Here is an 18,717-nt window from a genome sequence, read left to right as displayed (position 1 = left end):
ATTAATCTGTCGTTGATGATGACGACAACATTGTTCTTGAATCATCCTCAGCATCCTTGTCACCTGGGATTTGTTGCGAGTATAAGAAAGGCTTTGGAGGCATTTGTAGGCTCTCAATCTCTCCTTCAAGCATCTCTACCACTTTATTCATAGAAGGGCGTTCACTAGGCTTCATTTGTATGCACCACAATGCAACTATGATCATCTTCTTTATGATTTTCATTTCTTCCTCTGTGGCATCTCCTATTTCTATGCCTTTTCCTTCAGTTAATTGTTCAGAAACCCATGTAGGAAAATACATTTGGCTACACTCGCTTGAATCCTCAACAGTAGGATCCAAATTCTTCCTTGTACCAGCCATTTCCATCAACAACATGCCAAACTGTATGCATCGGCTTTGTATGAAATGCCTCCGATGTTTCTATATGTTAAACAGTGACAAGCGTGGCCCGTGGCCCACCATTGTACCGATATTGTCCCAACTTAACCACCCGTTAGGTGTTGGGTTTTAATCATAAAAGGCCTCGGTACAATTGGGTGAGATCCACCCACTTATAAGTTATATTTCATTTGTCACTTTTCCAATGTGGGATCTTTCCTTTCCAACACGCCCCCTCACGTGCAACCTAACTCTAGGTTTGCACGTGAAATTAATTAATCCAATTTCCACATTAGAAATTGGGACACAAGTCTCATATCGGAGACTTGGTCGATACAATCCAAGGCCCACATTGGACACTTGGTAATTTCAATGGCAATACAGGGAACCCCAATTTGGGTTCATGATACGTGCCTACGTGGAGACGCAATTGGAGAAGGACCCGCTCTGATACCATGTTAAACAGTGACAAGCGTGGAACAGCGACAAGCGTGGCCCGTGGCCCACCATTGTACCGATATTGTCCCAACTTAACCACCCGATAGGTGTTGGGTTTTAATCACAAAAGGCCTCGGTACAATTGGGTGAGATTCACCCACTTATAAGTTATATTTTATTTGTCACTTTTCCAATGTAGGATCTTTCCTCTCCAACACGCCCCCTCACGTGCAACCTAACTCTAGGTCTGCACGTGAAATTAATTAATCCAATTTCCACATTAGAAATTGGGACACAAGTCTCATATCGGAGACTTGGTCGATACAATCCAAGGCCCACATTGGACACTTGGTAATTTCAATGGCAATACAGGGAACCCCAATTTAGGTTCATGATACGTGCCTACGTGGAGACGCAATTGGAGAATGACCCGCTCTGATACCATAACCAAGTTCCGAGGTATGGCACATGGAGTATGTGAAATATTGTGGATTCGTAATGTCTTGAAGGACCTGGGTTACAAGCTTAAAAAGCCTATGGATTTGCATTGTGATAATACAGCTGCCATTGAGATTGCACATAATCCAGTTCAGCATGATAGAACAAAGCATGTGGAGGTTGACCGTCATTTTATTAAAGAAAATCTTGACAGAAAGGTTATTCGCTTTCCATTTGTAAACTCAGAGGAGCAATTAGCTGATGTTCTTACTAAAGGAGTGTCCAGGAAGGTATTTGACAGCTCGGTTGACAAGTTGGGCATGATAGACATCTATGCACCAACTTGAGGGGGAGTGTAGAATCGCTGTAAATCTGTATGTAATTAGGATTTTATTTAATTAGAATATCCTATAATTATGGAAAGATTGTTTCCTATTAGAGTTAGACTACTCCTTTGTATTTGTATATATATCCCCATTGTGGGATGAATAGATTTATCGAATTAACCTTGAATTGAAGTATTCTTTTCTACTTGGTATCAGAGCAGGTTCAATCCTTTGAACTTGCCTGCATCCTTTGAATCCTGAATCCTGAATCTTGAATCCTGAATCCTGAATCCCAAAGCACACCACAAACCGCTGCGTACCACCACCATTAAAATCAAGCCATCCCTGAATTTTTTGAAACCCTAGAAAAACCAAACCTAAAAAAAAAAACAAACAAATCCCAAATTCCTCAATGGCCGTTCAACGCCGACCAGGTCCTCCTCCAGGCTTCTCAGGTCCTTCTCCACGCCGTCCTCATGACAAACCAAACCCATACGCAAACAAAAAATGTGTTGTCTGTGGGGAAGTAGGTCATACCAAGGAGCGGTGCTATGAAGTGATTGGCTACCCTGATTGGTGGGATTTCACCAGGAAACCGCGAAAGAATCCGGGCAAGGCGGCTATTGCTACTACAGAGGAAGAGCATCTCGACAATGCCTCCGCTAATGTAGCGCAGTCAGGTATGAAGGGTAAGGCTACTTTGAATAATACATGGATAATTGATACAGGTGCATCTGACCATATGACCAATGACCCAAGTCTTGTGAAAAACCTTAGACGTTCCCCTCAAGACATTGTCTCTACTGCTGATGGTACTCCAACTCCGGTCACCGGAGAAGGTTCTATTGCTTTATCTGATACTTTAACCCTTGAATCTGTCTTAGTTGTTCCATCACTAGCTTATAATCTCTTGTCTGTTGGTCAAGTTATTTTAGCTCTTGCATGTATTGTGACCTTCTATCCGTCTTTTTGTGTGTTTCAAGACATTCTGACTCGGCGGATTCTTGGTTATGGTGTTAGAAGGGGGAAATTATACTATCTGGATTTGACAGAGACTGGAAAGAAACAGAAGCATCTTTTGGGACAGGCTAATCATATCAACGGGGTAGAGAATGCGAAGGAAGCTGTATGGTTATGGCATCGCCGTTTAGGTCATCTATCCTTTCGTTATCTTAAGAAGCTGCAACCTCAATTGTTTTCAGTTGTTAGCGATTTGGATTTCCACTGTGACATCTGCGAACTGGCCAAGAGTCACCGTATTTCATATTCACCAAGTCTTAATAAAAGTCCTGTTCCTTTTATGAAGATTCACTCCGATGTCTGGGGTCCTGCGAAAATTCCTTCTCTTTCTGGAGCTCGGTATTTTGTAACGTTTATTGATGATTGCACTCGCATGACATGGGTGTCAATACTGAAGAATAAGAGTGATGTATTTGGAATGTTTACCGAATTTCACAAAATGGTGGCAACTCAGTATCAACAATCCATCAGAGTGTTTCAGTCTGACAATGGTGGAGAGTTTGTGAATGGCCCTATGATTGAGTTTTGCCGGTCACATGGAATTTGTCATCAAACCTCCAATTCTTATACTCCTCAACAGAATGGTTTAGCAGAACGGAAGAACAGGCAGTTGATGGAAGTTGTTCGTGCTTCCTTGTTTGGTATGAATGTACCTCGATCCTATTGGGGAGAAGCAGTAAAATCAGCAGCATATCTTATCAACCGTACTCCTTCATGGGTGATTGAGTTTCAGAATCCTCATCAGAAGCTTCATACACTTTTGACCATCCCTTCTATGCCTAATTTGGAGCCCCGGGTGTTTGGGTGCACAGCCTATGTTCATATTCCCAAGCCTCAACGCAGCAAGCTTGATCCCCGTGCCCGTAAGTGTATCTTTGTTGGTTATGCTGACTTCCAGAAGGGTTATCGATGTTATGATCCTCTTACTGGCACTATACATATATCTCTTGATGTCTCATTCCATGAATCAGAGCCATATTACTCAGGAGGAACTTCTCAGTCTTCCCTTCAGGGGGAGAGAGGTTATGAAGGGAATCCTTGTTCTATTATTGATTTTGATGTCTTTGAAGACTTGGAAGATTTGGAGGAACGATTTGAAGGTAGAAATTCTGAAACAGAAAATGCGACTGCCGAACGGAGTGTTGTGAATTCCGAAACAAGGAATGCGACTGCCGAACAGAGTGTTGTAAACGGAGTGTTGTGAATTCCGAAACAAGGAATGCGACTGCCGAACAGAGTGTTGTAAATTCCGAAACAGAAAATGCGACTGCCGAACGGAGTGTTGTGAATTCCGAAACAAGGAATGCGACTGCCGAACAGAGTGTTGTGAATTCCGAAACAGATAATGCAACTGCTGAAACTGCCGAACAGAGCGTTGTGAATTCCGAGACAGAAGAGACGACTTTTCTGGATAACTTGAAACAAAATCAAGATGTATCTGAAGCTCACACACAAGATATTCCCCCTTCTGCCTCACCAACTGAAGATCCAAGTCAGAATGATCCACCTCAGGTATCCCTAAACTTTAATGAGTCTTCTGGGTTAGAAAGTGTCGAACCTAGGAAATCACAAAGGGTTACCAAGGGAATTCCTAAGAAACAATATGAACCAGATATCAAAGCCAAAGCTAAATACCCTATAGCTAATTTTATGTCTAACCATAGGATTTCTGGGTCACATGCACTTGTTGTTGATCAATTATCTACTGTATCTATTCCTAGTAATGTGCAGGATGCATTGGCGAATCCAAAATGGACCAAGGCAATGAATGAAGAATTGGAAGCTCTTCAGAAAAATGCAACATGGGAGCTACTACCTATGCCGGTTGGAAAGAAGACTGTAGGATGTCGTTGGGTATTTACTGTGAAGCTTAATGCAGATGGAACTATTAATAGATACAAAGCGAGGTTGGTTGCCAAAGGATATACACAACGCTATGGGATTGATTATGAGGAGACTTTTGCACCTGTGGCAAAGATTAATACTGTCCGGATTCTAATCTCACTTGCAGCAAACAAAGATTGGCCCTTGCACCAGTTGGATGTGAAGAATGCGTTTCTTAATGGGAATTTGGAGGAAGAAGTGTACATGGATATGCCCCCAGGTGTTAAGAATTACCCAAGTGATGTTGGCAAGGTGTGTAAATTGAAGAAGTCTTTGTATGGCCTAAAGCAGTCTCCAAGAGCTTGGTTTGGAAGATTTTCAAAGTCCATGAAAGCCTTTGGATATAGACAGAGCAATTCTGACCATACCTTGTTCATCAAGCGCAAGAATGGTAAGATTACAGCTCTTATTGTGTATGTTGATGACATGATTGTTACAGGAGATGATCCGAAGGAGATAAATGAATTGCAAAAGTATTTGTCAAAGGAGTTTGAAATGAAGGATCTGGGACAACTAAAGTATTTTTTGGGTATTGAAGTTGCAAGGTCTAAGAAGGGGATTTCACTTTCACAGAGGAAATATGTTCTTGATTTACTTGCTGAAACGGGGATGCTGGACTGCCGACCCATCGAGACACCCATTGAGATGAATCACGGACTTGCTATCTATCCTGATCAAGTGCCAACTGATAAAGGGAGGTATCAACGTCTTGTAGGAAGGTTGATTTATCTTTCACATACTAGACCTGATATTGCTTATGCTGTGAGTGTTGTTAGTCAATTTATGCATTGTCCTAGTGAAGAGCATATGGATGCAGTCTTTCGTATTTTGAGGTACTTGAAGAGGGCGCCAGGTAAAGGGTTACTGTTTCAGAAAAAAGATGAATTGGAAGTTGTTGGGTACACAGATGCAGATTGGGCTGGTGATAAAACGGACAGACGTTCTACATCTGGGTACTTCACTTTTGTTGGAGGGAACCTTGTCACGTGGCGTAGCAAAAAGCAAAAAGTCGTTGCCAGATCAAGTGCAGAAGCTGAGTTCCGAGGCCTTTTGTGATTAAAACCCAACACCTAATGGGTGGTTAAGTTGGGACAGTATCGGTACAATGGTGGGCCACGGGCCACGCTTGTCGCTGTTTAAGTTATATTTCATTTGTCACTTTTCCAATGTGGGATCTTTCCTTTCCAACACGCCCCCTCACGTGCAACCTAACTCTAGGTTTGCACGTGAAATTAATTAATCCAATTTCCACATTAGAAATTGGGACACAAGTCTCATATCGGAGACTTGGTCGATACAATCCAAGGCCCACATTGGACACTTGGTAATTTCAATGGCAATACAGGGAACCCCAATTTGGGTTCATGATACGTGCCTACGTGGAGACGCAATTGGAGAAGGACCCGCTCTGATACCATGTTAAACAGCGACAAGCGTGGCCCGTGGCCCACCATTGTACCGATATTGTCCCAACTTAACCACTCATTTAGGTGTTGGGTTTTAATCACAAAAGGCCTCGGTACAATTGGGTGAGATCCACCCACTTATAAGTTATATTTCATTTGTCACTTTTCCAATGTGGGATCTTTCCTTTCCAACACTATAGAATAGTTCTGGAGCTATGTATCCTATGGTACCTCTTGCTGCTGTCATAGGCACCATGCTATTATCCAATGGGTTTAGCCTTGCTAACCCAAAATCAGAAACCTTTGGTATGAAAGTATCGTCTAGAAGAATATTGTGAGGCTTGATGTCGAAGTGTAAAATTTGCATGTCACATCCCCGGTGTAGATAATCAATACCACGGGCTACACCAAGCGCAATTTCGAATATCTTTTCACAACTCAAGGAGATGACTCCTTGTTGAGAAAAGAAATATTTTTCAAGAGAGCCATTGGGCATGAAATCATATATAAGATCACGCTTTGATCCCTCGACACAGAATCCAATAAGTTGAACCACATTAACGTGGTGAATCCTTCCGATGGTAGCGACTTCGTTGATAAAATCTTGCCCATTAGCTCTGAATTTACCCAACATCTTGATGGCTACAAGATGGCCACTACGGAGCTTTGCCTTGTAAACTGTACCGTAGCCTCCTTCACCAAGTTTATCCTTGAAACCTCTTGCCATATTCTTGATGTCTGCGTAAGAGTACCTCACCGGAATGAGATTGTTGTTACTCTGCAGAAGGTCTTCTATGTTCTCATACATAGACAAGTGCCTCCTTCGGCATTTGTAGATTAGTAATGCAATCACAAGGGGAAAGCCAAATAATAGCTTTACTGCTTGGAATAGTACTGCGGTTCACAAAAAGGAATCAATAGATAGCTAGATATACTAATAAATGCTTTATATAGAATGGAAATGAAATAGAATAATCCAACACACTTGTCATTTACTTTCACTTGCTAATTTTGGTATTTCTAGATGAACCATAGGTATAACCGTATAACTGTATAATTTTTTCTATTGTACAGGTGTTAAATATCATGTGAGTTTTAACATAAGCAAATGACTCAGGTACCTATCATTTAGGAGTTCACAATTTGTACCTATCAATCAGGGAATCACTTAGGTAGAATGAACCATAGGTAAAATTGCATAATTTTGTCAATCATTCAGGTGTTAAACATCATGTGGGTTTTAACATAAACAAATGATTTAGGTACCTATCATTCAGGGAGTTCACAATTTGTACCTAAATCATTCAGAGAATGACTTAGGCACCTATAATTCTTGCTTTTGAATGTGGAGATTACACAACCTCCAATCCAGGTATTGATTTAGATTAGGCTTTTGAATGTGGAGATTACATAACCTCCAACCAGGTATTGATTTCAATTGCTGGAATCAAGAGTTGATTAATTCTGGGCGATGTCTTTGTGCAACCGTTTCAAGACTTGCATCTGCAGAAAGTTTGGGGATGGTGGCAGCTTTAGCAATTCTTAACAATAATGGGTTTTGATATTTATCCTATTTAATAGTTTTTTTTTGTATATAAACCTAATTAATAGGTTTGGGTGTATATTAAAACAATCTTATAGATGGGTTTAATTAATCTAAAAGGTGTGTGTGAATTTGGGTGTAGAATCAAATTCCCCGTTTTGTAATCCATATCTTACCAAAGTAAACCATTGCACTGAGAATGAGTCGAATGATGAATTGATCCCAATAGTAAAGATAATTTACGATAAGAATGATCTCTGCAAGAGAAGTGATAACAATAGATCAAATTAGTAATATGCTTCTGTATCGCGTTAGCCCTTTTACTTAGAGCTCCTGTTTCTCCTGAGCGAAACCGAAACCCTCTAGGTTTCGCGTGGCAAGCGGCAACTCCCATACAGCCTGCAGCAGGGCGCTCCGGCTTTGCAAGTGACAGAAGGACGAGGCTTTATCTCCTTCGTGTGGTTGTGGATGTGGTTCGGCTGGAGGAGAACACCGCAGGTTCAGATTGCTTCGGATTGGTTCTGGGGCGGCTTTTAGGGTCGACGAGGAGGAGGCAGCGACAGGCTTTCGGGGTCTAGTGGAGGAGCGCGGTCGGAGAAGTCCTTCAGGCGAAGAGGAGCAGTCCACTAAGGTTTTGGTTTGTGCTTTGCAGGCCAGATAAGTTGCAGAGGGCAGTTTTGGTAGGTGGTGCGATGGGTGCTATGGCCCCTTACCTGGGGAGGCCACCGGTTTGACGAGCAGCTGGCGGACGGCTCCTTGGAGGTTCCAGATCCTGTCGGCGGTTTGGGAGCGTAGGGTTTGGGCAGTGGGTCTTGGGCCTCTGCCTTTGAATTGGGCCTAATTGTTTAATTCCCCTATGTTCTCACTTTCAGTCGGGTTTGGGCTTCTTGAGGGTGGTCTGTCTTGCTCTTTTGTCCTGCATTTGTCTCTAGCATGTTGCCGTGGGTGTGTTCAATGTTGTGACGTACACCAAAAGGGTCTTAGACGTCAAGATGTTCAGGACATTGGTTCCATTTTAGGGCAGTGTAGGATTAGGGAGTTTTTAAATTCTGCATTTTTTTTTCAGCAGTTCCTTTAAGGTTTTAGTCTTTTGGACATTCTTTTTTTTTTATTTCTTTTGGATTTCGTACTCTTCATGAGCTTGCGTTGTAATATGAGGGGTGTTCTGTACCCTTCATGCTTGACCGAGTGAGGTCGTATGATTTACCATCAATGGATTAGTTTTCTGTTGCCCTAAAAAAAAAAAAAAGATCACATTAGTAAAGTAGTTTGATCAAATACGTTAAGAGAAAGCAACAAAGTTTTCTATAATCTGGCCTGTAAGAGGGTAGAGAGCTTGCCTATTTTACTTTGTATTGTTCTGTACCAGGGTCCTAAATGGATGAAGAAAACAATAAGATTAGCATGCACACACTTGATAATATATTATACTACAACTCAGTTGATTAGTCTTTTACTAAAAAGAGAAAATTGTGCATATTGACATACACAAAACAAAGAAAAACAACCATCGACACCAAATTTTATGCAGCACCAACTTGTCTATACCTATCCTTTTGATATACAGAGAGTATTCAAGAGAAAATTGTTCAGTGAGAAATTCCTGAAAGATTGATCATGTTCAGCTAATTAGGCTAACAACTTCTCCCCTCGTCCACTACGTTTCTTCTTTTGAACTAATTTGGTGATTCTAACTGTTATATATTAATTCATGTTTGGATCCCAAACAAGAAACAGTAATACCTTTTGATACCTAGCAGCTGTAAATTTCGGTTTTGTTCAGGGTTTGATACCTCTGGCACATCTCATCTTTTCCACATGTTCCACATCCATAATTATACCATGAAAGTTCAAAGCCATGAACTAACTCATCATATGAGCCTTCACTGGACAACGTGGGATGTTCAGTTATTGACACCGACGCCAAAACCATCAGTGTTATTTTGCAGGAGTCCACGAAAGTGACTGGCCTTATGAAGCCAATTATAAAGTATGAATTAGAATCCAATCTTAAACTACTCTTGTTCATGATGCATGAAGTAGTTTCAACAAAGAGAGGAGAATTCACTGGATTTGTACAGCTCAGAAAAATGATTGGAACTGATAATAGTTCTGCATATCCGTATTGAGAATAGCTGTAGGAATCTGTAAAACTAAAGTTGAAGCTAGTTAACGAGTGAAGAGGGTTGGAGAAGTTGTAGTTGATATTCTGAACACCAGCATCCACAAGTCGGATTGTGAAGTTATCGTAATTGATTTCCTGCACGTAATACTTCCCCGAGTACAAGTATAATATTGTAATATTTGTCTCACAAGATACACTACTACAAAACTGAGCTATGAACACCATTATGAATGGTGTGTATTGAAGTTAAAGACAACCATGATTGGTGTCTAATAGCAATAGCCACCTTCTTAGACACTAATTAAAGAATGGTTGCCTTTGCTGGCGTGACATATACTCAAAATGACACTATCAATTTTTTGGTGACTTTCAAACTGTGGGCCCCATCATCAGAAAACACACTTTCTAACAATGGTGACTGCAATATTTCACATTAAAAAAAATTAAAATTAATATACAAATTCAATGATTCCTATCAAACCAAAGAAAAATTCTTGGCAGCCTTAATTCTAGGCATGATACTGCAATTTCCTCTTCTCCTTCATGGATGACTACATCACATAAATTGAAAGCAATATTTAGAAAATATAAGAGCATAATATGAAATATCAGCTAAATATTTTTGTTGTGGAACAATTAAAATTCTGAACACACAAGCTTAAGGAAATGGTTATATGATTACCTTATACATGTCTGATCTCCAGAAGAAACTGTCAAGCAAGTAATCTGTCAATGTGACAAAGTATGCTGCCACCATTTGCCTGCAAAATTCACAGGTTATATTAGAACAGGAAACTTCGAATATACAAGTGCAACTATAGTACTATAGTATAGCAGTCAAGTCAAACAAAGGAGAGCTCATGGCCAGTCTCCTTGATTTTCCTGCACCAACAAATCATTAAACTGCTCAAGCATGCAAGAAAACACCAACTTCAATATACAGCTCCATTTGATTAAATAGAAATCAATAGAACAGAATGGAGTCCCTAGCAGTAACATGCGTAATTCTATACAGGCACATGTGAGTTTTATCCTGACTGTTGCTTCAGAGTCAAAGCTTGAGGTCAGAACATACTAGAATTGCAAAACAACTATCTTGCTTGTGTTTCCAAGAATTAGATAATTGAAAGTTTATAGTTAATACTTATCTTAATAATTCCACAACAAAAGATGATAAACAAGACTATGAGTTAAACATTTTGAAATCTACTGGCTTGTATAAAGGCAAAAAGTGTGAAGGCAAAGCTAAGAAATAAGCATTTTTGTAATCACTTTAGCAAAGCAATTTGAGAAAAGAATCAAGTGTCCAGTACCTTGTAGACAGGCCGATTCCTAGCCGGATATATTGGAAAAGAGAGCCAACAACATGTACCATTATATACCATCTGCATCAGGTATAGAAAATTCCAATCAGCATATAATAAGTTCTTTGCTGAGTCAACTAACAGAAGTACAACACTTGATGTTTGAAGTCTAATTCTTTGCCAGCATTTTCTCATCAACCAAACACAGCCTTCGAAAACAACAGAAAATGAAACAAAAAGCCATCAAGTTCTCAATGGATCTGCATGAGACATAAGCTTCATATACAAGTTCAAGAATTTCTATAATTGAAACAGCAAACCATAAATTAAAAAGAGTATAAATCATCAAGGACGTATAAGCAAGAAATCCTATCAACTTTAATCACATATACTGTATCTTTCAATACCCAAATGCTGAATGGCATATATTAGAATTCCCAGCTTATAGCACCAAATTGATTCATTCATCTTGTATTCATTTTAAAAGTTACAATCTCTAGTGCAGTAGATCTACCCACATATGAGCACATAACTCCGTAGACAACCCAAAATAGTCAAAGCAAATAGACATCTCAGAGAACTGAACTCACCAGGTCAACAATGTCAAAGGCTTTGCGGTAGCTATCAATAGAATTCTCAACATTGTTATTCCTGAAATAACAGTAACAAGGTTAAGCAACCAAATCAATCTACGGCGAATCACCATCATTCCTACATGTCTGGCATGTTTAACAGATTTAAATATAAATTTCACAGCCATTCATTACAGAATCGTATTTTTCACTACTAGATAATTGAAAATAAAAACGTCATTGCAGGCAAAGAAATTTATACAAATCTAGCACTGTCAAAAATAGAGGAAAGCTTAAATTACTCGGCTTAATATGTAAAAGAGATTAAAGATATAAAGATATTAAAGATATAAAAGAGCTTATTCACTTTGTTTAGATTAATGAAAGCACATAAAACAACCAAGGTAACAATTTTGAATATTAGTTCTTCACATATGTTGCACCCTCTGAGAATTATAAAAAAGAAAGAAGAAAGAAGAGGACCTGATACAACTGTGCTAGGCCAAATTGTTGAACATCCTAAATTATAATGGTGTTTGCATTCTGAATGTCAAGCCTACTTTCTACTGTATTAGTGCATGTGAGAATCGAAATTTCACCTTGTGAGAATTTCTCCATTGTTTCCTCTAGCTTCTTTCAATATTGCTGCAAAAAGACACATCTATGAGTACAGACTGTAGAGAAAGAAACCCGATTTGATGGATCCCACCCTAAGCTCTAGTTAATGATGCATAACAAATTACACATGGCTTTCCTTTTCAGATCTCGATGCTCCCTCGATTTCATGACAATTTTACAAAGTAATTTATAACTCATGGCACCAGGCTATCTAAAAATGACAGTTTCCCATCAGGGGTCTATGCTTTGATCTCATAGCAGCTCCCTTAGAAGATACCAATTGCTAAAGAAAAGGAAGAGCATACCTTCCCAAGTTCAATAGCTATTTCAACATCAGGAAACGACTGTTCAAGAAAACCCATCACTTCTTCAAGTCCTGCAACATAGAATAGATGTGAAATATGTTGAGAAGGAAAAAAAGGCCTAAAACAAACAAACAAACAAACAGAGCACCAAGAAATCACAGGAGTGCTATGGGAAAACCAATTCCTCCAGCAAGCTGTACAACAGTAATAGAATTTCTGTTGTCCTATTGACATACAGCATAACAGGTACAAAATGACCATGCATATAATTCCCCATTCATTTTTAAGCCTAAAAAACGTGTTACATACATTCGACTAGACTCAACATGTATCTAACTGCAAAACTAATGCTACCAAGGAAACGACATGAGTACATGACAAAAGACCCTGATTAACTTTTGTATAAATAACATATATAGTATATATCAATCAGTACACAAATTTCAATACTCAAACAACACAAGCCATCACAATTAATGAACTTGTTGTAACTCAAATTGCCTATTCACGACCCAGTAACAATTCTCATGTTCTTGGAAAACCCAACACGGACACCTACTTTTTAAGAGAGAGTGAAGAATAGTGATGAACCTATTCTTCGATCCTGATAAATAATCTATTGCAGAAAGTAAAGGAGTTTAAGATCTGAAATGTAATTAGACACCAATAAGTTTGAGAAATAAATAAATAAAACCAACCTAGAACAATTCCAATTTAAATCTAAGTAGATTGATAGATGAGCATGAAACAAGCTGACTGCAACAACAATAGAATAGAGAGCCCCCACAACAAACTTACCCAAGGCAAGTTGAGAGAGAACGAACATGCAAAGGCAAAAAGAACTAGATCTAATTGCAAATTGACTTACCAATCGATGACAACATCCAGAACTGTTGATCAGATCATAGCTGATCGAGTAACGCGCGCGTATAGTTTGTAGATCGTTGGTTCCTACGGCAGATGGGTTGAGCGGTGATGGTCGGAGACCATAGTGCCGGTAAAAGAGAAGGGAGAAGGGAGAAGGGAGAAGGGGAGGGAGAACTCTCTTTCATTTTTATTTTTGAGGACAGGGCTCTGCATGCCCTTAATAAAATTGTGTTTGGTGACTTTGAATAGTTTGAAATCTTCCTTTTCTATATTTCCTTTAAATTTGCTAGAGCACGTTTGAGAGTATTGGTGAGTCTCGAAACTTAAAAAAACAGGATTGGTGAGTGTTGTCACCATTAATCTAATTGTGTGGACTATTGGTATCTTTAGCCCATATTTGTTGTAGTGATAGTTCATACCTCTTGTTTCCACAGTCTTGAGGGTCTCCTCGTAATCGAAATGGAGCGGCTATGTTAATACTGCCACAAGAAAAGGCACAATTATAAATATGATCTTTAGCAGCACTTGAAGTTTGTGAACCAACAAACGACGGACGAAGAAGAGTAAGGGTTGTGTAAGCAACAAAGAGGAGAAATCCTCTAGACATGGTTAGAGAAGTGGAGGAAAGACTGGGAAGGGAGACACTTCCAATTTGAACTATAACAAATTTAACCAAACAGTAATTCAGGATAATATTGATTTTATTAGCATATGAACTTAGTTGATTGACTTGATTCATTTGCAATTTTTACAGGTCATCGTAGCCGTGCAACCCTGAAGATATTAGGTGCCTTCCAAAAGCTAATCTAATAATATTTTCCTGCATGTATCTACTATTGTCACGCCCCGAATTTTGAATAACCAATTCAAATCCGAAACATGAAATAATTATAAATACAAATACCAATCTAAATTTTTCTTTCAGAGTAACACGCCTCACACCACTCAATATTACATTACCCAACTCCTCAATTTCTTATTACAGCACACTATCACAAATTCCAAATTGATAAGTTCGAAATGAACATAACGAAACTCACAATAATAATGTGACTCGAATGCCACTGCCCTAAGTAGCCCGATCTGCACCCTGATTCTCCTGACCTGCAGGGTTATCCGCTACACCATTGGAATAGTGTACCGGGATTGCAACAACACAAACCCGGTGAACTTGACAGCCCGTATGAGTAAACGAAAGGATTGCACAATTTAATATAACAATTTCAACTCAAGCAAAGAAATTGTAGAAATATTACAATCACAACAACCACCACAAAACCACGTCACTTTCTCACTCTCACACACACACACATATATATATATATATATATATATATATAGACACTTATGAGTTACTCTCAATTTCACTCATAAGGTCACTCAACATTTGGCAGACAGACTAGAGCTCTAACTGATCGCAACCACCAGCCCGGCGCGAGAGCGTGGTTCACGATTTAATACTATTAGTAACCACTAGCCCGGTACGAGAGCGTGATTCACTAATAGATGCCATGGTCACCCCTGTGACCTATTGATCTCCACAGATCAATATATCTCAACAATTCAACAATTTATTGTTTCTCAAACTATAAACTCAACACCTCACTCAATATATAATTTCCTCAACACAACCCAACAACACGTATATTTTATCAATAATAAAATATGTATAAAGTCATTCGCACATGTATTAACAGCTATAAATATTATAGCATTAAATATAAATATTTAGAACTCCGGTTCGTGAATGAACCATGTGCGGTTTACTCACCTCGATACTCCCGCTGCGTCTTCAATATAACACAATCATACCGAACTCGCTCGCGTAAGTAAAAACCGTCAATCACCTAATCATAAGTGACTTGAATTTAGCCAACAACTTATAAAATAAAATAAATGACGATCTGACGGTCTAATCGAATTTATACGACGATCCAACGGTCAGATCGGATTTATACGACGATCCAACGGTCAGATCGGATTTATACGACGATCCAACGATCGGATCCTCACGGATCGCCCTTTGGATCATCCTCCCGAAATTATCACGAAGATCCAACGGTCGGATCTTCCTGAATCACCTTTATTAACGTCTCCACAGATTTATATAAAAATCCGACGGTCGGATTCTCACGAATCGCCTTCCAAAACACCATTTCACAATTATATCTTCGCCCGTGACCACACAAGGTCATCGGGAGAGTCATACGATCAACATATCAAAATTACAAGTCCATCGGACGGTCCGATCTTCACAGATCATTAATCGAACAATCGAAATTGATCAAAACCGTAAAATTCATAACTAAATCATACGATACCCAAAAATTGCGTATAATATATCAAAATGATCGTATTGAAAAGTAGAATCTAAAAATGTAAAGAAATCACATTTTTGACCCCCGGAGGTGGCCGGAAAGGGACGCCGGAGTTAGGGGCCGAGCCGCCGCCGATCACCGCCAATGGTGTCGGGGCCAGGCTGCTCCTCTTCATCTCATCAAGCCCAACAATTTTTCTAACTAGCATGAAGTCTGAAAATGAACGGAAGTGGTCGAAATTACCTAAAACAGTCTAGGTGGCCGGAATTTTTCCAGAAACAGGCGAGAATTGCAGAAAACGGCGAGCTTGATTTCGACGTAAAAAATTCAATTTCAGCCCTCGATTACTTCTGGAGAGTTGTTAAGAACATCAAGGCGAACTCACTGGTTAAAGAATCACTCAAAACGAAGCTCTATACCTAGAGATATATTGATCGAAAGCTTCGGTGGCCGGAAAATTTCCAGAATCCGGCGAGCTTGAATTCCGAAGTAAAAAATTCAATTTCAGGGCTCTATTCCTTCTAGAGAGTTGTTAATAACATCAAGGCGAACTCACTGGTTCAAGAATCAATCAAAAAGATGCACTACAGCTCGAGATATCACGATCGGAAGGTTTTCGTTTTCGATTTTTGATCGGGGCTGGCTTCCAGCTTCCACCACGCGCAGCACCACCGTGAAAGGACACTTCTGGGAGTTCCTGGAGGTTGAGGTGAGCTCGAGGATGAATTTTGGTGAGGATTGGTGACCGGTAGCTTGAGATATCAAGTTTGGAACCAAAATGAGCTCAAACCGGGCAGAGCTTCCCGCCGCCGCTGGTGGCCGTGTCGCGGTTCAAGGCTACCTCTGGCAGCTGAGCAAGGCATAGGTGAAGGCGTGGAACGTGGTCTGGGGTCGATCGATGGCCTGTGGAGCGAGAACAAGCTTGGAGAATAATTGCTCTGTTTCTTGGATGGTTTCGGACGAGAGAGAGAGAGAGAGAGAGGGAGAGTGAGAAACTGTTATGCTGCTTTGCCTACACCCTCCACCAAAACCCATGCAATAAAATAGAACATAGTGCCTCACTTTGCTGCTCAAAACACGGAACATGCTCCTCTTTTCCTTTATCCACAGTAAACCCACTACAGGTTATTAACTTATTACAACTATTTTTTATTTTATTTATAAAAACTTATTTTTGGTTTCCATATCTGCAGGTACATTCTCACCTTCTGTGATTCTCAGTCACAGGAGTTGTCATTTACTATATCTATAGCTCTAAGAAAACAGAAGATGCAAATCAGCTGAGAATTGAAAGATTGTAGCTCTCAAGCCAAGTAGATACTCCTATGCTGATATTAAGAGGATAACAAATAAATTTGAGGACAAGTTGGGCCAAGGGGCCTATGGAACAGTGTACAAAGGAAAGCTTTCCTCTGAATTATTTGTTGCTGTGAAAATCATCAACAATTCAAATGAAAAGGGTGGAGATTTTATAAATGAGGTAGGAACAATGGGTCGAATCCACCATGTCAATGTGGTTCGCTTGGTTGGATTTTGTGCCGATGGATATATACGAGCTCTCATTTATGAATTCTTACCAAATGGTTCATTGCAGAATTTCTTATCATCAGCAGATCGTAAGAACTCTTTCCTTGGTTGGGATAGGTTGCAAGATATTGCTTTAGGTGTAGCCAAGGGAATTGAATATGTTCACCAAGGGTGTGATCAAAGAATCCTCCATTTTGATATCAAACCCCATAATGTTTTGCTAGAGGAGGACTTCACCCCAAAAGTTTCTGATTTTGGTCTAGCCAAGTTATGCTCCAAGGATCAAAGCGCAATATCCATGACTACAGCCAGGGGGACCATGGGCTAAGTAGCGCCCGAAGTGTTCTCTAGGAACTTTGGTAACATGTCCTATAAATCAGATGTCTATAGTTTTGGAACATTGTTGCTGGAAATGGTTGGGGGTAGAGAAAATTTTAAAGTCACTGAGGACTCCACCAGCGAAGTCTACTTCCCAGAGTGGATCTATAACTTCTTAGAAGAAGGGAACGACCTACGAATCCATATTGAGGATGGAGGAGATGGTAAAATTGCTAGGAAGCTTGCAATCGTGGGTCTATGGTGCATCCAATGGCACCCAGTAGATCGTCCACCCATGCCTCCTAATCCTTTTGCCTCTAATTCAAACTGAACCAGCTATAATGAATGCACTATGGTATCTATGCCTGCAAGATGTTCACACTTATGACTGTAACTTTTACCAGAACTACTGTTATAAGTTTATAACAGTCTAGTTGTGGTCTTAAATGTTGTTTAGGGATACTGCTAATTAAGTAATTATTAGCAATTACTACCATATCTCTTGAAGCAATTGCAGATTCTTACTATCTTCTATAAAATGTTCTCTGTTTTTCTTTTTGTTGCTAAAAAAAAAAAAAAAAACTCGAAACCTAATGTTTTCCCTATATCTTGCTCCAGTACCAGTTAGGCTATCTATGAAACAGCGCTTTGGTTCATAGATAAGTGGGAAAAGCTGTCTACAGAACTCAAGTGCAGAAACAGCTAATTCGAAGTGAATCTGATAAGTCCCAAGTGTAGATGAAAGAATATCTAATAAAAGTCACCAAGAAAAAAAATAGTGAAGTAAAACTTTCAAATAGTAAAGTAACAAATGATTACTTTGAGCTTGACAAGAGTGAAATTTCTATAATTTCACAGCTGAATATTCTTTGCAACAAGCCATTTGAGACTTTTGGATAAGCAACGCCAATTATTCTTTAAAGGGAAAAATATCACAACTAAAAATGTTGTGTGATGCAATCGTGAAAGACTAGGACTAAAATATGGTATATGTGCAAGAATTATTATGCCAGCAAATTTCTTTAGAATAAAGAGTTCTGCCAACCAAAAGCTTATAATAAAATTACTGACTGGTGAGCTTGACTATGAAGTATGAACAACATCAGGTAATAATAGTATATGAACGAATCAGTTGTTGAAGAGTAGATAGAGATGCACAAAGGTCATAAACAGTTTGGTTCTTGTCTAATCCATCTTCATATATTGACATTTTTCTCACATGTATAAATCATAACTGCTTCTAGATCGAAGTCACATTCGTTCAATAATTTATGTGAAGCTGTTGCTACTTACAAGCTAGGTCTGAAGATTCAAAGTCTTTCCAAAGAA

At 39.4% G+C, this 18,717-nt stretch overlaps 1 protein-coding gene, 1 non-coding gene and 1 pseudogene across 3 annotated transcripts; 1 reads left to right on the top strand and 2 right to left on the bottom strand.

The window, feature by feature from the left end:
- Position 1: 1 nt before the first annotated feature.
- LOC112194395 (rust resistance kinase Lr10) lies at positions 2-6,924 on the bottom strand. The gene is given in 4 exon segments (XM_040517026.1): positions 2-381; positions 384-420; positions 6,085-6,785; positions 6,888-6,924. Coding segments are annotated over 4 exon segments (1,155 nt in total).
- A 2,936-nt stretch (positions 6,925-9,860) lies between these two features.
- Positions 9,861-13,621, bottom strand: LOC112194393. Of its 2 annotated transcripts, none has more exons than XR_005808837.1 (7): positions 13,227-13,621; positions 12,359-12,429; positions 12,035-12,080; positions 11,454-11,514; positions 10,873-11,072; positions 10,242-10,320; positions 9,861-10,110 (listed from the first exon to the last, which is right to left on the bottom strand). It is a non-coding gene; the product is annotated as an uncharacterized LOC112194393 (transcript). The 2 variants fall into 2 exon arrangements; XR_005808836.1 differs by having other exon boundaries at positions 10,873-10,944; positions 13,227-13,615.
- Positions 13,622-16,627: 3,006 nt separating this feature from the next.
- On the top strand, positions 16,628-17,719 carry LOC112194392 (annotated as a pseudogene).
- The last annotated feature ends 998 nt before the right edge of the window (positions 17,720-18,717 follow it).

The sequence above is a fragment of the Rosa chinensis genome, chromosome 3, assembly GCF_002994745.2.
Source record: "Rosa chinensis cultivar Old Blush chromosome 3, RchiOBHm-V2, whole genome shotgun sequence".
NCBI classification, from domain to species: Eukaryota; Viridiplantae; Streptophyta; class Magnoliopsida; order Rosales; family Rosaceae; genus Rosa; species Rosa chinensis.
The sequence above is the reverse complement of the archived record's forward strand: the minus strand, read 5'-3'. Positions and strand labels throughout refer to the sequence as shown.